Consider the following 20,858-nt stretch of genomic DNA (forward strand, 5'->3'; position numbering starts at 1 on the left):
TAAAGGATTCTAAAACACATAATTTAAGCTTAGAGATTTGTGATTTCCAGAATCATCTCAGACTTAGGAGGTCTGAGCATTTGATATGGTTTTGCTGTGACCCCATCCAAATCTCAACTTGAATTGTATCTCCCAGGATTCCCACATGTTGTGGGAGGGACCCAGGGGGAGGTAATTGAATCATGGGGGTTAGTCTTTACCATGCCATTCTCATGATAGTGAATAAGTCTCACAAGATCTGATGGGTTTATCAAGGGTTTCTGCTTTTGCTTCCCCTCATTCTCTCTTGCTGCCACCATGTAAGACGTGCCTTTCGCCCTCCACCATGATTACGAGACCTCCCCAGCCATGTGGAACTGTAAGTCAAATTAAACTTCTTTTTCTTCCCAGTCTCAGATATGTCTTTATCAGCAGCGTAAAAACGGACTACTACAGCATTCATCTATGTATTATCCAAAGGGCCTCTGTTGTGACTTCATCCAGTTCCATTGACCGTATATATATATGGTCTCTTGACATGAGAATATAGTTTTTTGTGTATATCATTTTTAAAAAAAAATCAGTAAGCAATTTAATGTTTCCCCCGGTAAAGTGTTTTGTATGTTGGCAAATCAGGGACTTGATAATGAGTGCAGTACTTAGTATTGAGCTAAGTCAGTTAATTGGGCTTCGGCTCTTTAGAAGGGTTTGGTGAAGCTCTGCTTATGGGTAATTGAGGCTTTAGGTTGCCAAGAGTTGGGTGACTAGGAGGTAGCTGTTTCGAATCAAGGGTAAAATTTTAATTAGATGATGAGCATTCTCAAAGGGCATGTAGCAATTTTCTGAATTGCATAATCTAATGGTTCGAAATTTAGAAAGCAGTGATGTCATCTCTCCATCTTTTAAAAGAACACACATCTGCCTCTGTAATCATTTTGTTTATTATTTTAAATAACAGCAATAGGCCAATACTAAGTGATATGATGGTCAGGAAAGAAATAGGCCCCGGGGATGTGTGAAACAGCTTTGTCAGACAGTTTCAGCTCTACAGAGTTGTGTTTTCTTGATGAAATTTTTGGCAAAGTCTTCTTTCCATGTTTTCAAAGTCTCCTCTTCCTCTTCGTTTTCAGTTCATTTCCTGTTTCAACCTTCCAATGTTCAAATGAACTGAGTTCAAATATAGTCCTTCCCAGATAAAAACTTGTGAATATCTCTTTTCTTGATTGATTGATTTTTAATGAAATATATGCTGAAAGAAGTAGGAAACTCATTGAGAATGTCAAACATACTCTGCACGTCATTACATACTCAGAGTTTACAGAGGGTAGGAATGATATCTATTAATACTAAGAAAAATCTGTTTGCTTGCAGAGTGGCTTTCTGACTTGCTGCCAGCCTGTGCCTGTTCCACACTTACACTTTTTAACATTTAAAATGCTTCTTAATAAATCTTAGTTATTATTATTATTTTTGTCATTTGCATTGGAAAACAGCATTCTTCCTTACCTTCCGTAGAAAGGGTGTAAGCGGGTCTACTGGCACCCACCTGCCTCACAGTGCCTGGAGCTTAATACATGCTGAGTGATGCATAAGTATAATGGATGAATTCATTTAATAAATCCTCTTTTTATTTATTTATTTTTTATTTTTATTATATTTTTTTAGAGACAGGGTCTTGCTCTGTTGCCCAGGCTGAAGTGTAGTGGCACCATCATAGCTCATTGAAGCCTCAAATTCTTGTTCTCAAGTGATCCTCCTGCCTCAGCCTCTGGAGTAGCTGGGACTACAGGCAGGCACCACCATGGCCAGCTAATTTTTTTTTTTTTTTTTTTTTTTTTGAAGTGGAGTCTCACTCTGTCGCCCAGGCTGGAATGCAGTGGTATGATCTTGGCTCACTGTAACCTCCGCCTCCTGGGTTCAAGCGATTCTCCTGCCTCAGCCTCCTGAGTAGCTGGGATTATAGGCACTGCCACCACGTGCAGCTAATTTTTGTATTTTTAGTAAAGATGGGGTTTCTCCGTGTTGGCCAGGTTGGTCTCGAACTCCTTACCTCAAGTGATCGGCCTCCCATAGTGCTGGGATTACAGGCGTGAGGTACCGTGCTCAGCCGGCGAGCTAATTTTAAAAATTGTTTTAGAAAAGGGAGTCTCCCTCTGTTGCCCATAATCATACAACATGCAACCTTTTGTGTCTGGCTTCTTTCACTTCGCATAATGTTTTAGGGATTCATCTTTGTTGTAGAACTTCATTTCTTTTTATGGCTGAAAAATATTCCATTGTATATATACACCACAAGTGTTTATCCATTCATCTTTTGATGGACATTTGGGCTGTTTCCATCCTTTAGCTCTTGTGAATAGTGCTGCTATGAATATGGGATGTACAAGTATTTGTTTGAGCCCCTATTTTGAATTGTTTTGGGTATCTATCCGGAAGTAGAATTGCTTGGTCATATGATAATTCTATGTTTAGCTTTTTGAGTAACTGTAGAGCTGTTTCCCACAGCAGCTAAACCATTTTACATTCCACCAGCAATGTACAAGGGTTCTCATTTCTCTACATCCTCCTCAAAACTCATTTTCTTCCTTTATATATATGTATTATATATATAATATAATATATATAAAATACATATATATAATACATATATATATATAGCTATCCTAGTAGGTGCAAAGTGGCACCTCATTGTGTTTTTTTTCTTTTTTTCTTTACTGTTACTATTTTTTAATAGAGACAGGGTCTCACCATGTTGCCCAGGCTAACCTCTAACTCCTGGGCTCAAGTGATCCTCCCACTTTAGCCTCCCAAATTCCTGGGATTACAGGTGTGAGCCACCACGGCTGGACTCATTTGGTTTTTTTGTTTTTGTTTTTTTCCTTCTGAGACATAGTCTTGCTCTGTTGCCCAGGTTGGAGTGCAGTGGCACGATGTCAGCTCACTGCAACCTCCACCTCCTGGTTTCAAGCAATTCTCCTTCCTCAGTCTACCAAGTAGCTGGGATTACAGGCATGCACCACCACACCTGGCAATTTTTTGTATTTTTAGTAGAGGCAGAGTTTTGCCATGTTGGCCAGGCTGGTCTCGAACTTCTGACCTTAGATGATCCACTCACCTTGGAAAGTGCTGGGATTACAGGCCTGAGCCACTGCGCCCCAGCCTCTTTGTGTTTCTGATTTGCGCTTCCCTGATGACTAATGTTGAGCATCTTTTCATGTGTTTTTTGGACATTTATGTTTTATTCTTGGAGAAATATCTATTTAAGACCTTTGCCCATCTTTAGGTTGAGTTGTTTGTCTTTTTGTTGTTGAATTGCAGGAGTATTAAAAACATATCCTGCATACTAGAACTTTATCAGATATATTATTTGCAAATATTTTCACCCATTCTATAGACTGTCTTTTTGCTTTCTTGATAATGTCCTTTGAAGCACAAAAGGTCTTAATTTTGGCTATGTGCTGTGGTTCATGTCTGTAATCTCAGCACTTTGGGAGGCCCAAGCAGGCAGATAGCTTGAGGACGGAAGGTCAAAGCTGCAGTGATCTATGAAGCTATGATCTGGCCACTGCACTCCAGCCTGGGTAACAGAATAGGACTTTGTCTCTAAAGAAAGAAAGAGAGAAAGAAAAAAAAACTTAAAATTTTAATGAAGTCCAGTTCATCGATTTTTTTCCTTTGGCTGCTCATGGTGTCCTAACGCTTTTTAAAATGACAGGATCCTAATACTTGTGAAGGCTGTGTCATGGGCGCGTCCTCAACCTTGGAAAAATAAACTTTCTAAGTTAACTAAGAGCTGTCTCAGATTTTCTGGGTTCATACACTTTAGAATAAAACTAGATTCTTTCAAGAAAGTAACCTGTACCTTAAAGTCAAAGCTGTGAAAGTATGGATGTAACAGCTCTTTTGGAATAATTAGAAGGATACAAGGGCCAGAAGGAGCCTCATACATCATTTAGAAAAGGTTCTGGAGGAAGTTGACTTTAATACAAATTAAACACCAGTGGCAGAATCATAAACATTTTCAAACTAACACAGACTAGAAAGGATAGCATTTGGGGATTATTATTTTTATAATCACATCAGAAGGGCTTGAGAAAAAGTTTGTGGAAAATAAATACATTTCAACATTTTTCTCTGATAATTCATTTTGACAACTACTGTGTTCATTTTGATAAGTACTATATCACTTTATAAATGATGAAACTATTCCAAATGTAATGACTGTGCTTTCCACAGTTTGTATGCCTATAATTTATGCAATGCCACTACAATCAACCAAACAGCTCTTAACTTTATTTTTACTTCAGTGTATTATTTAGAAATTATATAAGGAGGTCTGGCGTGGTGTCTCATGCCTGTAATCCCAGCACTTTGGGAGGCCAAGGCAGGCGGATCACGAGGTCAGGAGATTGAGACCATCCTGGCTAACACGGTGAAACCCGTCTCTACTAAAAACAAAAAAATTACAAAAAATTAGCCCGGCATGGCATCGTGCACCTGTAGTCCCAGCTACTTGGGAGGTTGAGGCAGGAGAATAGCGTGAACCCAGGAGGCAGAGCTTGCAGTGAGCTGAGATCATGCCACTGCAGTCCAGCCTGGGCAACAGAGCGAGACCCTGTCTCAAAAAAAAAAAAAAAAGAAAAGAAAAAAAGAAATTATATAAGGAAAAAAAGCCCTACAGTTTATTTTCTGGTTCTTGGTTATTATCAAAGGATACTGGAAGGTGAAGCTGGTGTAGTAGCTTTAAAAGCAGAATTTAAGGCCAGACGCAATGGCTCATGCCTGTAACCCCAACACTTTGGGAGGCCAAGGCGGGCAGATCACGAGATCAAGAGATTGGGACCATCCTGGTCAACATAGTGAAACCCCATCTCTACTAAAAATACAAAAATTAGCTGGGCGTTGTGGTGCGCACCTGTAGTCCCAACTACTCAGGAGGCTGAGGCACAAGAATCACTTGAACCTGGGAGATGGAGGTTGCAGTGAGCAGAGATTGTGCCACTGCACTCAAGCCTGGGCAACAGAGCGAGACTTTGTCTCAAAAAAAGAAAAAAAAAAGTGGAATTTAGTTAAGTTTGGGGGACAGAAAGAAGCCATGGCTCTCCTGCCTTCTTCCAAATATAGTGAACTTCTGATATGTTTGATCAAATTAAATGCTCATGGTCCGGCATGATTACAGGTGCAGACCTGTAATCCCAGCTACTAGGGAGGCTGAGGCAGGAGGATGACCTGAGCCCAGGAGTTTGAAGTTACAGTGCACAATGATTGTGCCTGTGAATAGCCACAGCACCCCACCTTGGGTGATATAGTGAGACCCCCATCTCTACACACATACACACACGCACACACACACACGAAGAACATAGACACATCAAATGTGAGTCATTTTGCTGACTTGGGCATACAATAAGTCCATTTCTCTGGGTCCTAAAGATGCACCAATCTTGCAGTGAGCCGAGATCACACCCCTGCACTCCAGACTGGGCAACACAGCAAGACTCTGTCTCAAAAAAAAAAAAAAATAGGAGGCCAGGCGCGGTGGCACACTCCTGTAATCCCAGCACTTTGGGAGGCCAAGGTGGGCGGATCACTTGAGGCCAGGAGTTCAAGACCAGCCTGGCCAACATGGCGAAACCCCATCTCTACTAAAAATACAAAAACTTACCAGGTGTGGTGGTGCGTGCCTGTAATTCCAGCTACTCAGGAGGCTGAGGCAGGAGAATCACTTGAACCCAGGAGCCTGCGGTTGCAGTGAGCAGAGATTGTGCCACTGCACTCCAGTCTGGGCGACAGAGCAAGACTCCATCTAAATAAATAAATAAATAAATAAAATAAAGATGTACCAATCAAACAAGCGTTTGCTCTGTAGATGATGTGAGTGCTTCTGATCAGATAGTATGTTCAATAAAATAAGCATGTCATCGAACTAACTTTCTTGACATTTGTTCTTGGGTTGAAAAACTCCTGTTGACCTCATGAATACTGCATTTATTAACCCTGGAAGACAACAGATAGCTAATGCAACATAAATGTCTGTGGCTTTAAAAATACATATTATTATATGTGCAGTCTACAGACACTTTCCTGAAATTGGTCTTCTGTGGGCAGTGATTTAAACTTTTCAACTTGGACGCTTTTCCTACTGGGGGCTGTAAAGATGAGAACTCAGCCCTTACTCTTCAGTGTTCCTCACTCCCGTCTCCCCTACTTTGGAATGAAACACAATATCTTAAGCAAACAGAGCCCAAAGAGGCTGCTCATTGGCTCTCATTGTCCCCTGATACTGCAGCCCCGCCCCTTTGGCTTGTGCTGACTAGCTGTTTATATTTTAGTAAGGGCCACCCTTTAACTCGGCAGCTTGACGACTATAATGGGCCCAATTGTCTGCGAGCTGCGGGGAGCTGAGTCCCCAGATTGGAGGAGGCTGGCTCTCGTCTTCGATGCACAGGAGTGGCCGTTATGGAACGCAGGTAAGGACGCTTCTCAGTGTGTGATAATTCTTTTTCTGGGCCAGCTGGTTAATCCGGGGCTGGGAGAAACAAGTTGGGATTGAGTTGCTACTTTTTCCTGGTTTTAATTTTTTGCCTGCTGAAGATGGAAGGAAAAGACTGGGATTTGCTGACAAAGCTCGCAGTGAGCTCTGTCAGCCCAGGCAGGAAGGGAGTAAGGAAGCAAAAAATCGTGGGAGAGACACAGCTGGATTTGACACCAAAGCAACATGAATGTGGCAAAGCATAAGGCCAGTTCCAGTGATGTTGTGAGACTCAAATGCTGTTTTATTTCCTAACATAGCTAGTCACAGTCAGGAGCTTAGCTGTGCCTCTCCGGGGTTTCTGTAAGCCAGCTGATAGCCAATGTAACTCAGTCGACTCCCTTTGAAAGGACCTAATATCTGCTAGTATTTTCAAAGGGCAAACCGTAGTAGTCTTGCATGTTATAAATAGGTCTATTCAGAAATGTGGGAACGGTTTAGAGCATACAGGAGGCTGTAAAGTTTTACTGCCCCATAAAAGTGCTCAAAGGGTACTGTGTCCTTTCTGCGGTGGGGCTGTGGAATGAAGGAATAGCCCCAGGCGAATAGAGTATTTGTCCTTGACTACCCAAGTGAGAAGTCAGCAGAGCCTGGGGATGCCATGTGAGTCAGGGGTGAAGTCTGACGTGGGCTCAGCCAGCCACATGTCCGGGTACTTGCTGGTTTCTGGGGTGTGAATGGGTGAGGATGGAAAACCACTCAGGCACCGGTCTTTGGTGCCTGCTTTATCTTCTTGGCTGGCCTGTTTGGTGCTCAGTGAGGCACCTCACTGCCTTGCCTTCGGTGCGCAGAGGGCAAGGAAGGGGTTGTGCTGTCATTACGACCTGTAAGGTGGGGAGGGGGCTGCAACATCTTGAGTCCTGGGAATTGCTTTAGAAAGTCTTCCTCCAGCCGGGCGCGGTGGCTCAAGCCTGTAATCCCAGCACTTTGGGAGGCCGAGACGGGCGGATCACAAGGTCAGGAGTTCGAGACCATCCTGGCTAACACAGTGAAACCCCGTCTCTACTAAAAAATACAAAAAGCTAGCCGGGCGAGGTGGCGGGCGCCTGTAGTCCCAGCTACTCGGGAGGCTGAGGCAGGAGAATGGCGTAAACCCGGGAGGCGGAGCTTGCAGTGAGCTGAGATCCGGCCACTGCACTCCAGCCCGGGCGACAGAGTGAGACTCCGTCTCAAAAAAAAAAAAAAGTCTTCCTCCTCCTCCTGCTGAACAAAAGAATCACCTATGGCAGCTTTGATCAGATAAGTTTCTGGTGAGCCTCATTGGTGTGGAGTCAGTGAACTTTAGGTCTGTGTTAGTTATCGATAGGAGCCTGATAAAATGAAAAGGTGAGGTTTAATTTTTAGATAAAGCTAAAGGTGAACCATGGGACTCTAATACATCTAGTGCTTTGAAAGTCTCCCCACCTCTCCAAATTCCCACAACTTGTATGTATTATCTAGGTATACCTTGTTTAAAGCTACCATGCTGTTTGTGGCTCCTGGAGGTATTAAGTCAGAATACAAGGAGTATTTTTCAAATGAATTTGACCCCAAGCAACATGAATGCTTGAACCATTGTATGAAAACAGGCGGTCTCTAAGTGAGGCCAAGGTCTCCCGGAATGGGGAGTGGTCTCGTAGAGCCCTGGAGAGGGATGAGTCACCCCACGTGGAGGTCCTGACAAGGAATGGACCTTCTAGCTCTGCCAGTGAACTTTTGACTCTCCCAGGTGGGGTGGAGGCTCCAAAGGGAAAGGACAGGTGTGCATCATTCACCCTCCAGGTCCACCGCAGGCCTCACAAATCCCGTTTGGTCAGGTCGGTGCATTCTCACCTTCCCACCTAACTAGGTGTCCCACAGTGTAACTGACTTCTGACACTAACTGCAGTGAGTGCAGGCCCCGACGTTTAAGGTCTCAGCCCTACCTGGCTGCCTCGACCTCAGAGGCCAGTTGCAAGCTGAAGGTTGTCACCTGTGCTTCTGACCAGCAGGCTATCCATGAGAAGTTCTTACCATCCTTCCTAGATTACAAGCTGTGTAACTTTTTCTAACTTTGTGCTGTAAGTCAGAGATTGACTTCTTGGGGTCAGTCTTCTGTTAGCATGACTCACGGAACTCGGGGAAACACTTGATTCCATTTACCGGTTTATTATAGAGTATTACAAAGGATACAGACAAATGAATACATACAGCCAGGTGAAGAGATGGCTAGGGAGGGTCTTGGAGCTTCCATGCCCTCTCTGAGCACCACTCTCCCAGCGTCTCCACGTGTTCAGCTATCCAGAAGTCCTCCAGACCCGTTCCTTTGGGTTTTTATGGAGGCCTCATTACAAAGGCATGATTGATGAAACCATTGGCCATCAGTGATTGAGTCAACCTCCTGCCCCTCTTTGCTCCCTGGAAACAGGGTCAGGGGGTGTGTATGGGTAGAGTAGGGAGAAAGGGGCTGAAAGTTCCAACTCTCTAATCACATGCTTGGTTCCCCTGGCAACCAGCCCCCTCCAGAGGCAATCCGGGAGCCCTCAGTCGTCAATCATCTCATTAGCATACAAAAAGACTCTTTATCACTTTGTACGTTCCAAGGGTTTTTCTTTCTGTCTTTCTTTTTAAATTTTAAGACAGGGTCTTGCTCTGTCACCCAGGCTGGAGTGCAGTGGCACGATCACTCACGGCTCACTGCAGCCTCCACCCCTTGGGCTCAAGTGATCCTCCCCATCCTCCTGCCTCAGCCTACCAAAGTGCTGGGATTGCAGGTACATGCCCCCATGCCCAGCCAATTGCAAGGGTTTTAAGAACTATGTGCCAGGAAGCAGAGACAAGGCCAAATATATATTTCTTATTATAAATCACAATATCACATCTTCCTCATGATTCACACTTCAGGTCACTTACTCACTGTGTAACTCTGTGCAAGTTACCTAACCTCCTGTGCCCCAGGTTCCTTATCTGTAAAATTCGCTAAATCCCAGGAAAGGCCAGCCACACTGGTAGGCCTATGTGGTGCAGTGGCCGATGGGGGACTGACAACGGGGGACAGACGACACACACAGGCAGAAGCCAAAGAACACGGGTTTAAAAACAAGGAGTTAAGAGCAAGAGCTTTGATTCAGACAAACCTGGAGTCGAACCTCACTTTCGTTGTTTTACTTGCATGTTATTGGGCAAGTTACCGAATCTCCCTAAGTCTGAATTCCTTCAGCCAAATAATGGGGATGACAATCCATTTCACTGTTTGACTGTGAGGTTTAAATGTGGTCATACATCAAAGTGCCTTATATAGCACTCAGTGCACAGCAAATACTCAGTGAATATTAATTATTTTATCATGACTGCTGACAGCATCCAACGACAGTCCTAAATACCGTCTACGTTTACCAAATGTCTCTCTGATTTACTGGTGACGTTGGAGAAAGGAAATGCTAAGAGAATGCAATGCAGTGGAAAGAAGGGCAGGCTGGACATCAGCGTTCTGGTCTCCATCCAGGACTGGCCAGCAGGTGGCTCTGGAAAAGGTTTTCTCTCTGTCCTGAGGCATGATCTTCAAAGTCCATTCTAGCTTCTATCTATGACTTTCGATCTGACGGAAATCTCCCCCAGAGGAACTCATGAGCCATAAGTTAAACATGGTTTGAAATCCCCCTTGAGCTCCTTGCTGATTGATCATGCTTATCCATGTTGAAGGCTCATCCAGGAATAATAGATGGGTCTTGTGTGTGGTTTGAAAAGTTCACTTCTGGCCAGGTGCAGTGGTGCACACGTATAATGCCAGCACTTTGGGAGGCCAAGGTGGAAGGATCACTTGAGGCCAAAAGTTCAAGACCAGCCTGGGCAACATAGTAAGACCTTGTCTCTAAAAACTATAAATAAAAAATTAGCCGGGCACGGTGGTACACACCTGTGGTCTCAGCTACTCAGCAGGCTGAGGCAGTAGGATCACTCGATCCTGGGAGGTAGAAGCTGCAGTGAGCTATGATTGTGCCAGTGCACTCCAGCCTGGGCAAGACCTCGTCTCAAAAGAAAAGTACACTTTTTATTTTCACAGGAGATAATGATACATTCAAGTTGGTTACTTGACACAAGAAGAAATTTGTGTAATTTCTTACACAAAGAAATTACACAATTTTAGATAAATTTCTTTATCTAAATTATAATACGTTTTATTATTTAATAAATAACAACTCTGAAACTCATTTATCTGAAATTTGTGTTTATCTAAAATTTTCATAGTAAATTGTATGAAAAATATAATATCCCATAGATGTGTCAAGACCAGAACATAGGTCAAACAGAGCTGAACTCGAGTCCCAGGTCTACTGGTTGACTGCTAGTGACCTTGGGCAAGTCACTCACCCTCTCCAGTTCTTGTTTTCGTCACCTGAAAATGGGAACGATATTGTCTGCCTTATCGGGCTATGATGAGAATGGAAAGCTAGAACACGTAGACTGCCCTCCGTAGTGCTTGGCATGGGTCGTTCCTTTTCCCTCCCAGATGGAACACTGCATCCATCCTGATGGAAATTTCTAGATGATGCTCCAGAGGATTCCAAGCAGAGAACATTTACAATTACCATACATTACAGAAGTGTGAGCCTGCAAGGCAAGGTCTGGAGCTGGGAGCACATCTGGAGCAGTGGGTAGGGACTGAGAACCATATACACACACATGAAGAAATGTGTTCGTTTAGAAGATCTAGCATCAATTCCTTCTTCCTAAGATTTGACAAGACTGGAGTTATTTCTTCACCAGGCCCATTTAGTGAAAAACCCTGGGAAAACTGAGGTCCAGCAGCCTAAGATCTAACACAATGGAATCAGGAAAAATGGTCAACAGGCCCCTGAAGGCATGTAAGGAGCAGGGAGTCTGGTAACCTTTGTGCACCCAAAGCCTCCCTAACTAGAGTAATGGAACACCAATGTGGTTTACATTCATAATCCCTTGCATTTGAGAATTTTTATATCTACTTAAATTTTCAAACAAGGGACACTCACACCACCTCCCACACTTATCAGCATGCTGCTTTATCACACTGATATGTTCAAGGGACCTACCCCCATAAAAGGTGGAAGGTGAATCAGAAAACTCAACTGGAATGGAAGTTGTTTAGATATGCACGGTCTCACCTCAAGGGCACCTCCTGGGAACAAGATCCCATATCACACCTCCATTTCTGCTCAGCTTTTCAAGGGAGCATTTCCTGATATGTAGGTCTTTAACTACCGGGTGTATTTGCCCACTGTCCACCTGTGCCTTCAAGTACCATACTTAACAAATTGGAACTGAGGGAACAGTCAGTACATTTCACATTTTGCAACTGTTATGCAAACAGAACTTTAGTGAAATTCCTCAAGCTATTGACTGTAGAAACCACGGGAGACAAAGGGTCAGTCTCTGACTTCACAAACGTTACTAACTTGAAAAATGAGATCTATTCCCTAAAGAGTGTGTGGGAGGAAGACATTTAAATCTGTAGTGCCCTCAAAGCCTCACTCTAAACCTGGTCTGGCACTTTTCTACGTGTGTTCTTTGATATGGTAAGTAGCTAAAATATATCCCACCAGAGACCTTCCAAGGGTGGGGTTCTCACTGGGTCATTTTCCTCCATATGGCTTCTCTCACTCTTTGCAGGAGCGTAAAATAGAGTTTCAACTGAACTTTGAAGCTGTAACCTGACAGAATCATGCACCATAAAGAGCATTTGTGCTTCTCAAGATACTTTCAAATCCACATGGTTTTCCAAGATATTCCTAGTTGCCACATTGGGTGATTTAATTTTTCTTTTTCTTTTTTTTTTTTTTTGAGATGGAGTCTCACTCTGTCGCCCAGGCTGGAGTGCAGTGGCGAGATCTCAGCTCACTGCAACCTCCACCTTCCGGGTTCAAACGATTCTACTGCCTCAGCCTCCCAAGTAGCTGGGATTACAGACACCCCTCACCACGCTCAGCTAATTTTTGTATTTTCAGTAGAGATGGGGCTTTGCCACGTTGGCCAGGCTGGTCTCAACTCCTGACCTCGGGTGATCTGCCTGCCTTGACCTCCCAAAGTAATAGGATTTCAGGCGTGAGCCACCGTGCCTAGCCTGGGTGAGTTAATTTTAAATATAGAGACATCAAGCAAAATGTTGCTGAGGAGTCTCTTTCTGCAGCAAAAGTCCTGTGAAATCTGCAAGGCCATCTTTTTCATGGGTCCCCAAATGTTTCACAGGCAACGGGGCAACAATTGCATTTCCAGGAATGCCAAATGGAGCCAAATCCTTTTAATAGCTCACTGACAGGCAGGTTATTCCACTGGGGACCAAAAGGCAAGAACTAGAGGTCTCAAAATATTGGATTCTTGGTTTGTGTTCTTCACTGGATGATTCTATTTTCTTGAGAGCATTTTTAACGAAACAGCAGCAATCAGTGATTTCTTAGAAATGTGGCCCCTTTACATACAGCTTCAGTGAGGCTAGCTCTTGTGTTTCCTGGATACTCTGTGTGTTCTGGACATACTGGAGGCACACCATAAATATTAATTAATGCTGGTCATTACAAAAAGAAAATGAAAAGACCACTGTAAGGCAGCAGTGACCCTAGAAGCCCCAGAAGTCGTGTTGGAACTGTGACAAGGAAAGATAGTTACGAGACCTGAAAAAAGCAGCTCCTTCCCACACTCAACACATGCAGTAAACCCAGGGGCACCATTGTCTGAGCTGTCACCGGAGGGCTGGGAGGAGACAGGGGATGGGGCAATGGCAGCCTGCCCACCCCTCCTTATCACTGTCCAGAGGCATTCAGGAAACACAGGCTTCCAATATGAGGCTGCCTTTTTTTTTCACAAGCCATGCTCACCAGGAATCCATAGCGGCCATCTGCACACAGACCTGGTGGTGTCTCAAGCTTCCAGGTGTGGTTTTGGGGGCAGGGTCCTTGGGGAAGGAGGAGTTGCTGATGGTGAGGTAACCTAAGGTCAACTCTGGACAGTGCTGGGTAGAAGAAGAGAGTAGTGACTGCTGATACCTGTCCTTTCTAGGAATTGGGGTTACTGGGTCAGAGAAACATCTCAATACCTTCCAGGCTTCTAAGCCTGGTTGTAAACCTGCTCCTTGATAAGAGAAACCACATCCAACCTTTAGGAGCAAGGTATCCTCGTTCATTTGTTTGTTTGTTTTTGCTTGCCTGTTTGCTTTTTTCTTTCTTTCTTTCTTTCTTTATTTTTTATTTTTTGAGACAGGGTTGCACACTGTTGCCCAGGCTGGAGTGCAGTGGTGCAATCATGGCTCACTGCAGCCTTCACCTCCCAGGCAGGTGATTCTCCCTCCTCAGCCTCCCAAGTACCTGAGACTACAGGCATGCACCACCATGCCTGGTTATTTATTATTATTATTTTTTTGTATATATGGGATTTTACCACATTGCCTAGGCTGGTCTCTGAACTCCTGGGCCCAAATAATCTGCCCACCTGGGCCCCCCCAAAGTGCTGGATTACAGGCATGAACCACCACACCCAGCCTACAAATTCTTATATGACCATTTGAATTCTAGTTGGATTTGTTTTCTCCTCTCTTGTGCTTGTAACTCAAACTTTAATACTTGAAAAAGTTCACCAAATTTAAATATACTTTTCTAAATCTGTGAGAAGGCTGTCTCCCAAGATGGTTTGTTATTGCACATCTTTTCCCCCAAGAGATGGAAATATCCCTTCTCTATTCTCTTTCCCTTAGTCTTTCAAAAACTCAAAGTGAGTGAGGAGGAAGTGCCTGCTTCTAGCTTCTGGCAGTAGGCTACACTTCCCGGCCTGTCAGAATGGCCTCTTTGCAGGCTTCAACCTTTATGAGAAATAAAGCTATCCTTTAGCAAAGTCATCAAGCTAAGTATCTGTCAACAGATGATGATTAAAGTGTGATACATATACACCATGGAATACTACTCAGCCGTAAAAAGAATGAAATCATGCCTTTGGTAGCAACATGGATGAACTTGGAGGCCATTATCCTAAGTGAAATGAGTTAGAAACAGCCAAAAACTGCATGTTCTCAGTTATAAGTGGGAGATACACAATGGGTATATGTGGACATAGAGAGTGGAATAATAGGCATTGGAGGCTCCAAAAGGTGGGAAGATAGAAGAGGATAAAGGATAAAATATTGCCTATTGGGTATAATGTACATTACTCAGATGATGAGTATACTAAAGGCCCAGACTTCACCATTATGCAGTATTTCCATGTTAGAAAACTGCACTTGTGGTGGTGCATGCCTGTGGTCCCAGCTATTCAGGAGGCAGAGGAGAGAGAATTGCTTGCGCCTGGGAGTTTGAGGCAGTGAGCTGTGATCTCACCACTGCACTCCAGCCTGGGCAACCAAGCAAGACTCTGTCTCTAGGAAAAACAAAAAAAAGAAAGAAAGAAAAAGAAAAGAGGTGGATGCAGGCTGGAGATTTAGGAAAGCCTTTTCAGCTCCTTTCTCTTGCCAAGTCTTGTCTGTGGCTTTGGTGGGTGGTTTTGTTTGGGGGCTTGTCTTCTTTATTCCCTTTTCTTTTTTCTTTTAATCAAAGCAGTCTGTTCTGGTACTGCCAGTGAAACAACTCTTTCTAGTTCCTTCGCATGGTGGTTGTGCACGTAGCCTCCAGGCCTGGGCTTGCATCAGTCATTTTGTCTATTCATACAAAGGGAATTTAGGCTGTGTTCAGTTCATCTCCTACCAGGGCGTGTACTTTCACAGCCACTGCCTGGGAAGCTTTGTGTGCATGAGATATCACCAGTCTGCCAGGCTACCAGCTTAACTGTAAGTGGAGAGACTAACAGATGAAGCAATGACTGTGTGCCAGGAACTGTTCGAAGTGCTTTATGTGTATGAGTCAGTCAGCCCACTATTATTGTTCTTCACCATTTTCAGATGAGGAAACCGAGGCTCAGATTGTTGAGAAAATTGTCCCAAGCTGCACAGTTGGTCAGGGGCAAGCGCCAGCATTCAGTTTCCAGAGCCTGTGTTTTTAACCATTATGTGATGCCTCCAGGGTACATTATATTCTTTTGTATGAATGTGCAAAAAATATGTCTTCATGCTTCTATTTCTGTTCATTTAACTTGTTTCAATTTTTTTCTGTCATAAATAATACAGCAATGAATGTTTTTGCAATAATAACTGATAATAATAGTTAACATTCGTTGAATTGCTAATGATGTGATGGGCTCTGTTTCAAGTTCTTGATGCATCTTAACTAATTTAATCTTTGTAGCAATCCTACTATTATTTTTAGTTATTTGTTTATTTATTTATTTATTGAGACAGAGTCTCACTGTGCGCCCAGGCTGGAGTGCAGTGGCACGATTTCAGCTCACTGCAACCTCTGTCTCCCAGGTTCAAGCAATTCTCCTGCCTCAGCCTCCCAAGTAGCTGGGATCACAGGCACGTGCCACCACGCCTGGCAGATTTTTGTATTTTTGGTAGAGACTGGTTTCACCATGTTAGCCAGGTTGGTCTCAAACTCCTGACCTCAGGTGATCCACCCGCCTCGGCCTTCCAAAGTTCTGGGATTACAGGCATGAACCACCATGCCTGGCCAATCCTACTATTATTACCATTTAACGGAAGACGGAAAGGAGGCACAGGGCAGTTGGCTACATACTTTGTTCCAGATTGCACAGTTAGAAAGTGGCAGCTTAGCACCATAAGACATGGTGAGGAAAAAAGAAAAAAAGAAAAGTGGAAGGGCTGGCACTGAAACCCAGAGCTGGTACTCTTATGATAGTGTCTGGACAATATCTGTGACCACACCTCTGATAGTGCCTCAGGAAAGATTTTTAAAGTGAAATTACTAGAGCATAAGATATAATCATTTTAAAGGTTTTTGATACATCTTACAAAAGTGCTTTTCAATAACACTGGTTGATCATGCTCATTTGCATTTCCATGAGCACTGTGTAATTGATCAAGGACTCTAAAAGTTTGATAAGTCACTGATAAATGGAGATGCCCCTCTAAGTCCCTGGGCAGTAAAACCTGACCGGCATAGCCTCCGAGATCTGGCAGAATGTTGAGGAGAGCTTGGATTTAAGAGATTAAGAGGGTCAAACTCTGTTCTGTCCATTTTAAAAAATAAGTTTTGTTTAAGAGGAACTATCTAGTATGCTGAAGGCAGCATCAGGTATCTGTAAAATTGCCATTTGTAACTCAGGATCTTGGAACTAAAGAAACAATAAAGAAAATTCGGAACCAGAACTGTTTAAGAAAAACTTTTGTCCAAAGCAGCCTCTCAGTGTTCCACATCATTTGCATCGTTATGAATAACGACAACAGCAATTAAGGTTTATATTGCATTTTTAACTGAACACGTGCCTCTCTCATATTTCTTAGACCAAGCCAGTATTTCTTGTACTTTCCTGAAGATAAGAAATACCAAGAGATGTTGTTAGCTAGATCATCATGAATAATCAGGCCTCCCCTAGGTAAGTTCTGATTTAGGAGGTCTGGGTTGGAGCATTAAATCTGTGTTTTGACAAGCATACTAGGTGATTTTTGTTTTCTGGGAATTTTGGAAACTACTGGAACACACAATAAAATAGCTGTAATAAGATCTTTTTTCAGTGTTAAGCTATTAACATTAGAATGCTTGCTTTTAATTGGAATCAGATGTTAAAGAGAAAATCTACAACGATCAGTCATTGCAACAGAAGTAACAATTATATACTAGCCTCACTTAGCATTCTTCACCCACACTGGTTACCTAAATGTACCTCTCTTAGTTCTCTTGAATGTCTATTATACAGGCAGATGCAACTTGCAAATCACACTAACTCGAACATACACTTCAGTGCCTCACTAGAACCCCTAATTGGCATCTTTTTCCTAAGTCAATATACTTGGCATATGCCTGGCTAAAGTGCCACTTTCTCTTGTTTAGACCCTGAAGCTGATGTAGACTGGGAACTGATTACTGAGATTCAGACATAGCTCCTTCTCTCCTCCACATAGGCCCACCCACCAAGAATCCCTACATTGGGAACCCTTGGGATTCAAGGATCATGAGTCTGGGGCATGCCCCCGGGATCACTGTTTGGAGCTGAAAATGCATTTCCCCATGGAAATGTTGATGTGGTGCCATTTTGCTAGAGTCCAAGTACATTTTCTGGTTTTTGTGGGCTGATCTGAGCACTTGTTGCCATTTATAATATTTCTATAAAAAATATCAAGCTCAAAACTACATTAGGGAGGGGAGCATCTGGAGTGTTGGAAACGTCCCAGTTCTTGTTCTGGATGGTGTTTTACCCTGTTACGATCCCTTTGTGATATTTCATTGAGCCATTGCCTTAGGATTTGTTTAAAACTTCTCTGTTTGGCCGGGCGCGGTGGCTCAAGCCTGTAATCCCAGCACTTTGGGAGGTGAGACGGGCGGATCACGAGGTCAGGAGATCGAGACCATCCTGGCTAACACGGTGAAACCCCGTCTCTACTAAAAATACAAAAAACTAGCCGGGCGAGGTGGCGGCGCCTGTAGTCCCAGCTACTCGGGAGGCTGAGGCAGGAGAATGGCGTGAACCCGGGAGGCGGAGCTTGCAGTGAGCTGAGATCCGGCCACTGCACTCCAGCCTGGGTGACAGAGCGAGACTCCGTCTCAAAAAAAAAAAAAAAAAAAAAAAACTTCTCTGTTTTAAAATTATATTTATTAAAAATGTCAACATATGGGGGTTTGCAAGAAAAAAGGTTTCTTAAATAAAACCCCTCCATATGGAATATAGCCTTTTGGAAATTAAAGACAGACATTGAAATCTATGATTAGTATAAAGAAAAAGAAAGTAAATCAATTATCATATTTTTTTCACATGTTGGATAAAAGATTTCAAAAGAAACCCTTTCATGGTTCCTTTTATTTGTTTGTTTTTTCATCTCTAATTTGGGAATTAAACAGACATTCAGTCACAATAGTCTCAAGCAATACAGTTCAAAAAACTTTTTTGCCTGTTTTTATATTTTTTGTTGTTGCTTGATGCAAGTGAGGTTTTCAGCTGGAAACTTCAAAAGCCTGACACATATTAAAAATAAGCAGATTTATGATGAGTGGGATTTTTGGCAAGCAACTGAGAAAAATCACCAAGACTCCAAAGAGAGTTGTTCTCTTTCTGTCTTGGCTTTCTCATGTGCTCTTTCTTAATATTTGGTTTGAAGCAGTGTATGGTTCTGTAATGTGACCTGAAGCCTCTATTGAGTAAGCATCCCTGGAGACTAAGGAACATCTTTCTATGCGAATGGATTAGTCCAAGAAGATCAATGTATCATCATTTCAAGAAAACATTACAAGAAAGTATGCTCTTACTCTAATGGAAGCCAGTAGCAATTTCCTTGTCAATTTACCAGCTATTTTTAAATATTATTTTAGTACTTAGTTTCCTGGGCTGACTCTATGTTCAGTCTAAAATTAATTGTTTGTCCCAGTTCACTGTCTTAGTCTCTGGACTCCGGTTGCAACTTTCATGAGATTCCATTCCTCTCCTGCAGAGGGTTTAAAGGGCTGCAGAATAAGAGGGCAGCTTGTACATTCTTTTGATAAGACAAAAGGAGGCATGTTTCTCAATTCTTCCCTTAGTTTCTACCCCCAGAAGTTCACAAGATGAGTGTCCAAGTCCATTTGTGCTACTATAACAAAATACCTGAGGCTGGCTAATTTACAGACAATAGAAATTTATTTTTCAGTTCTGGAGGCTGGGAAGTTCAAGATCAAAGCGCCAGGAGGTTTGGTGTCTGCTGAGGGCTGCTCTCTGATTCAAAGATGGTGCTGTGAGTGTCTTTACATTGCCAAGGGGATGGAAGGACAAAAGGGTTTGCTAGTTCCCTCAAGTCCTTTTATAAAGGCATTAATCCATTCATGAAAGTGGAGCATCATGAACTAAACACTTCCTAAAGTCCCCACCTCTTCACATTGGTCCCCACTACTATCACATTGGTAGTTAAGTTTCAACATATGAAGTTGGGGGCCCACATTCAGGCCATAGCAATGAGATTCTGTGAGTTCTTTGATTGAGATGAACTTTGTTTAGATGAACTTTCTTTCATTTCTCCCCAGCATCTTGCTGTGAGCACAGTCAATACAACTGAAAATTAAGCTTTGCTTTTTCTTTTCAAAGTGGCTCTCTCTTTTTTTCTGCTCATGTTTCTGTTAAATGACATGATTTTATTTTTTAATTTATAAAACGTTTTGGAGTTTATGCTAACTGAATTATGGGACCCTAGACATAAAGGAGACATAAACTCCCCAAGGAGTATACAGGGTAATAAGGAGATGAGGTGCAGGTACAGATAACCCAAGTACCCAGGAGGCTGGAAGTGCTGTCACTGAAATACAAAGTATACGGGATTCAGAGCAAGAGGTCATTCTCATCCATGGGTACCAGTTGAACTTCATCAGGAATGGGCAAGATTTGGACAGGGGAAGATGAAGAAAAGGCCACCCCATACTCAGCAGGAACAGACACTTCAAAGGCAATAAAGTACAGGTCAGTTGAAACTGAGGGAGTCAGTGCAAGAACTGCTGTGAAGTTTAATTTTACAGCATAGGAGAAAGTTAAGTTCTAAAACCAGCACTTAAAAAAGAGAGTCATGGTGACTCAGTGATGCTTGACAATCTGAACATACTGCCTCTCAGTAATTCTCATACCACCAAGATGTCCTTCCAGTGTTGCAACAAATAATGATTTCTTCGATCACCAGATGAAGCAGTTAGATATGTTTAGGGGCTATGTTGGAGAGCAGGGAGAGACAGAGAATAAGAATAAGAATGTGTTTTTAGAAAGTAAATCACACTTACCATGACAGGATGCTCACATAGTCATAGCCACAGGGGAATCAAGATTGAGAAAATTTCAGATTTTCTCCAAGTTCTCCAAAGAAAAATGTACAAAGATCATGAATAGGCAATTTAAAGGAAATAGTAATGATTAATGATATGTAAAAAGTTCAACATCACTAATGATCCCATAAATCTAAATTTCAGAAGGAAGTTATTATTTTCTCTCTATCAAGTTCACAAATCTTTAAAAATAACACTGCTGGTGAATATGTGCATCTTAATTTCATGCATTGCTAATGAGAATGTAAATTGGTACAAACTTTGTAGAAAGCAGTTGTGCACAAGAAAAAATTGAGACTATAAATGGTAATGTAATTTATTCACTTATTCAATTGCAAATATTTATTAAGCATATCGTATGTCTGGCAATGGATTTATCTGTAGGCAGTGGATCTGTAAATGATTTCTATTTTATGTCTTGCTCTGTCACCTAGGCTGGAGTGCAGCGGTGCAGTCAAAGCTCACTGCAGCCTTTTGCTCCTAGGCTCAAGCAATCTACCCACCTCAGCCTCCTAAGTAGCAGGGACTACAGGCATGTACCACCACAC

At 42.7% G+C, this 20,858-nt stretch overlaps 1 protein-coding gene across 4 annotated transcripts in view; it reads left to right on the forward strand.

The window, feature by feature from the left end:
* Nucleotides 1-6,302: 6,302 nt before the first annotated feature.
* The window catches only part of TRIM2 (tripartite motif containing 2), a 135,850-nt gene continuing 121,294 nt past the window's right edge, over nt 6,303-20,858 (forward strand). For 2 of the 4 annotated variants that reach the window (XM_010382882.2, XM_030917470.1), the window contains exon 1: nt 6,303-6,449. In XM_010382882.2, the coding sequence (XP_010381184.1) occupies nt 6,420-6,449 (30 nt within the window). In that variant the 5' untranslated portion in view covers nt 6,303-6,419. Of the gene's footprint in view, nt 6,450-16,823; nt 16,916-20,858 lie in introns of all 4 variants that reach the window. The other 2 variants (XM_030917474.1, XM_030917479.1) reach the window with 2 other exon arrangements.

The sequence above is a fragment of the Rhinopithecus roxellana genome, chromosome 2, assembly GCF_007565055.1.
Source record: "Rhinopithecus roxellana isolate Shanxi Qingling chromosome 2, ASM756505v1, whole genome shotgun sequence".
Taxonomy (NCBI): domain Eukaryota; kingdom Metazoa; phylum Chordata; class Mammalia; order Primates; family Cercopithecidae; genus Rhinopithecus; species Rhinopithecus roxellana.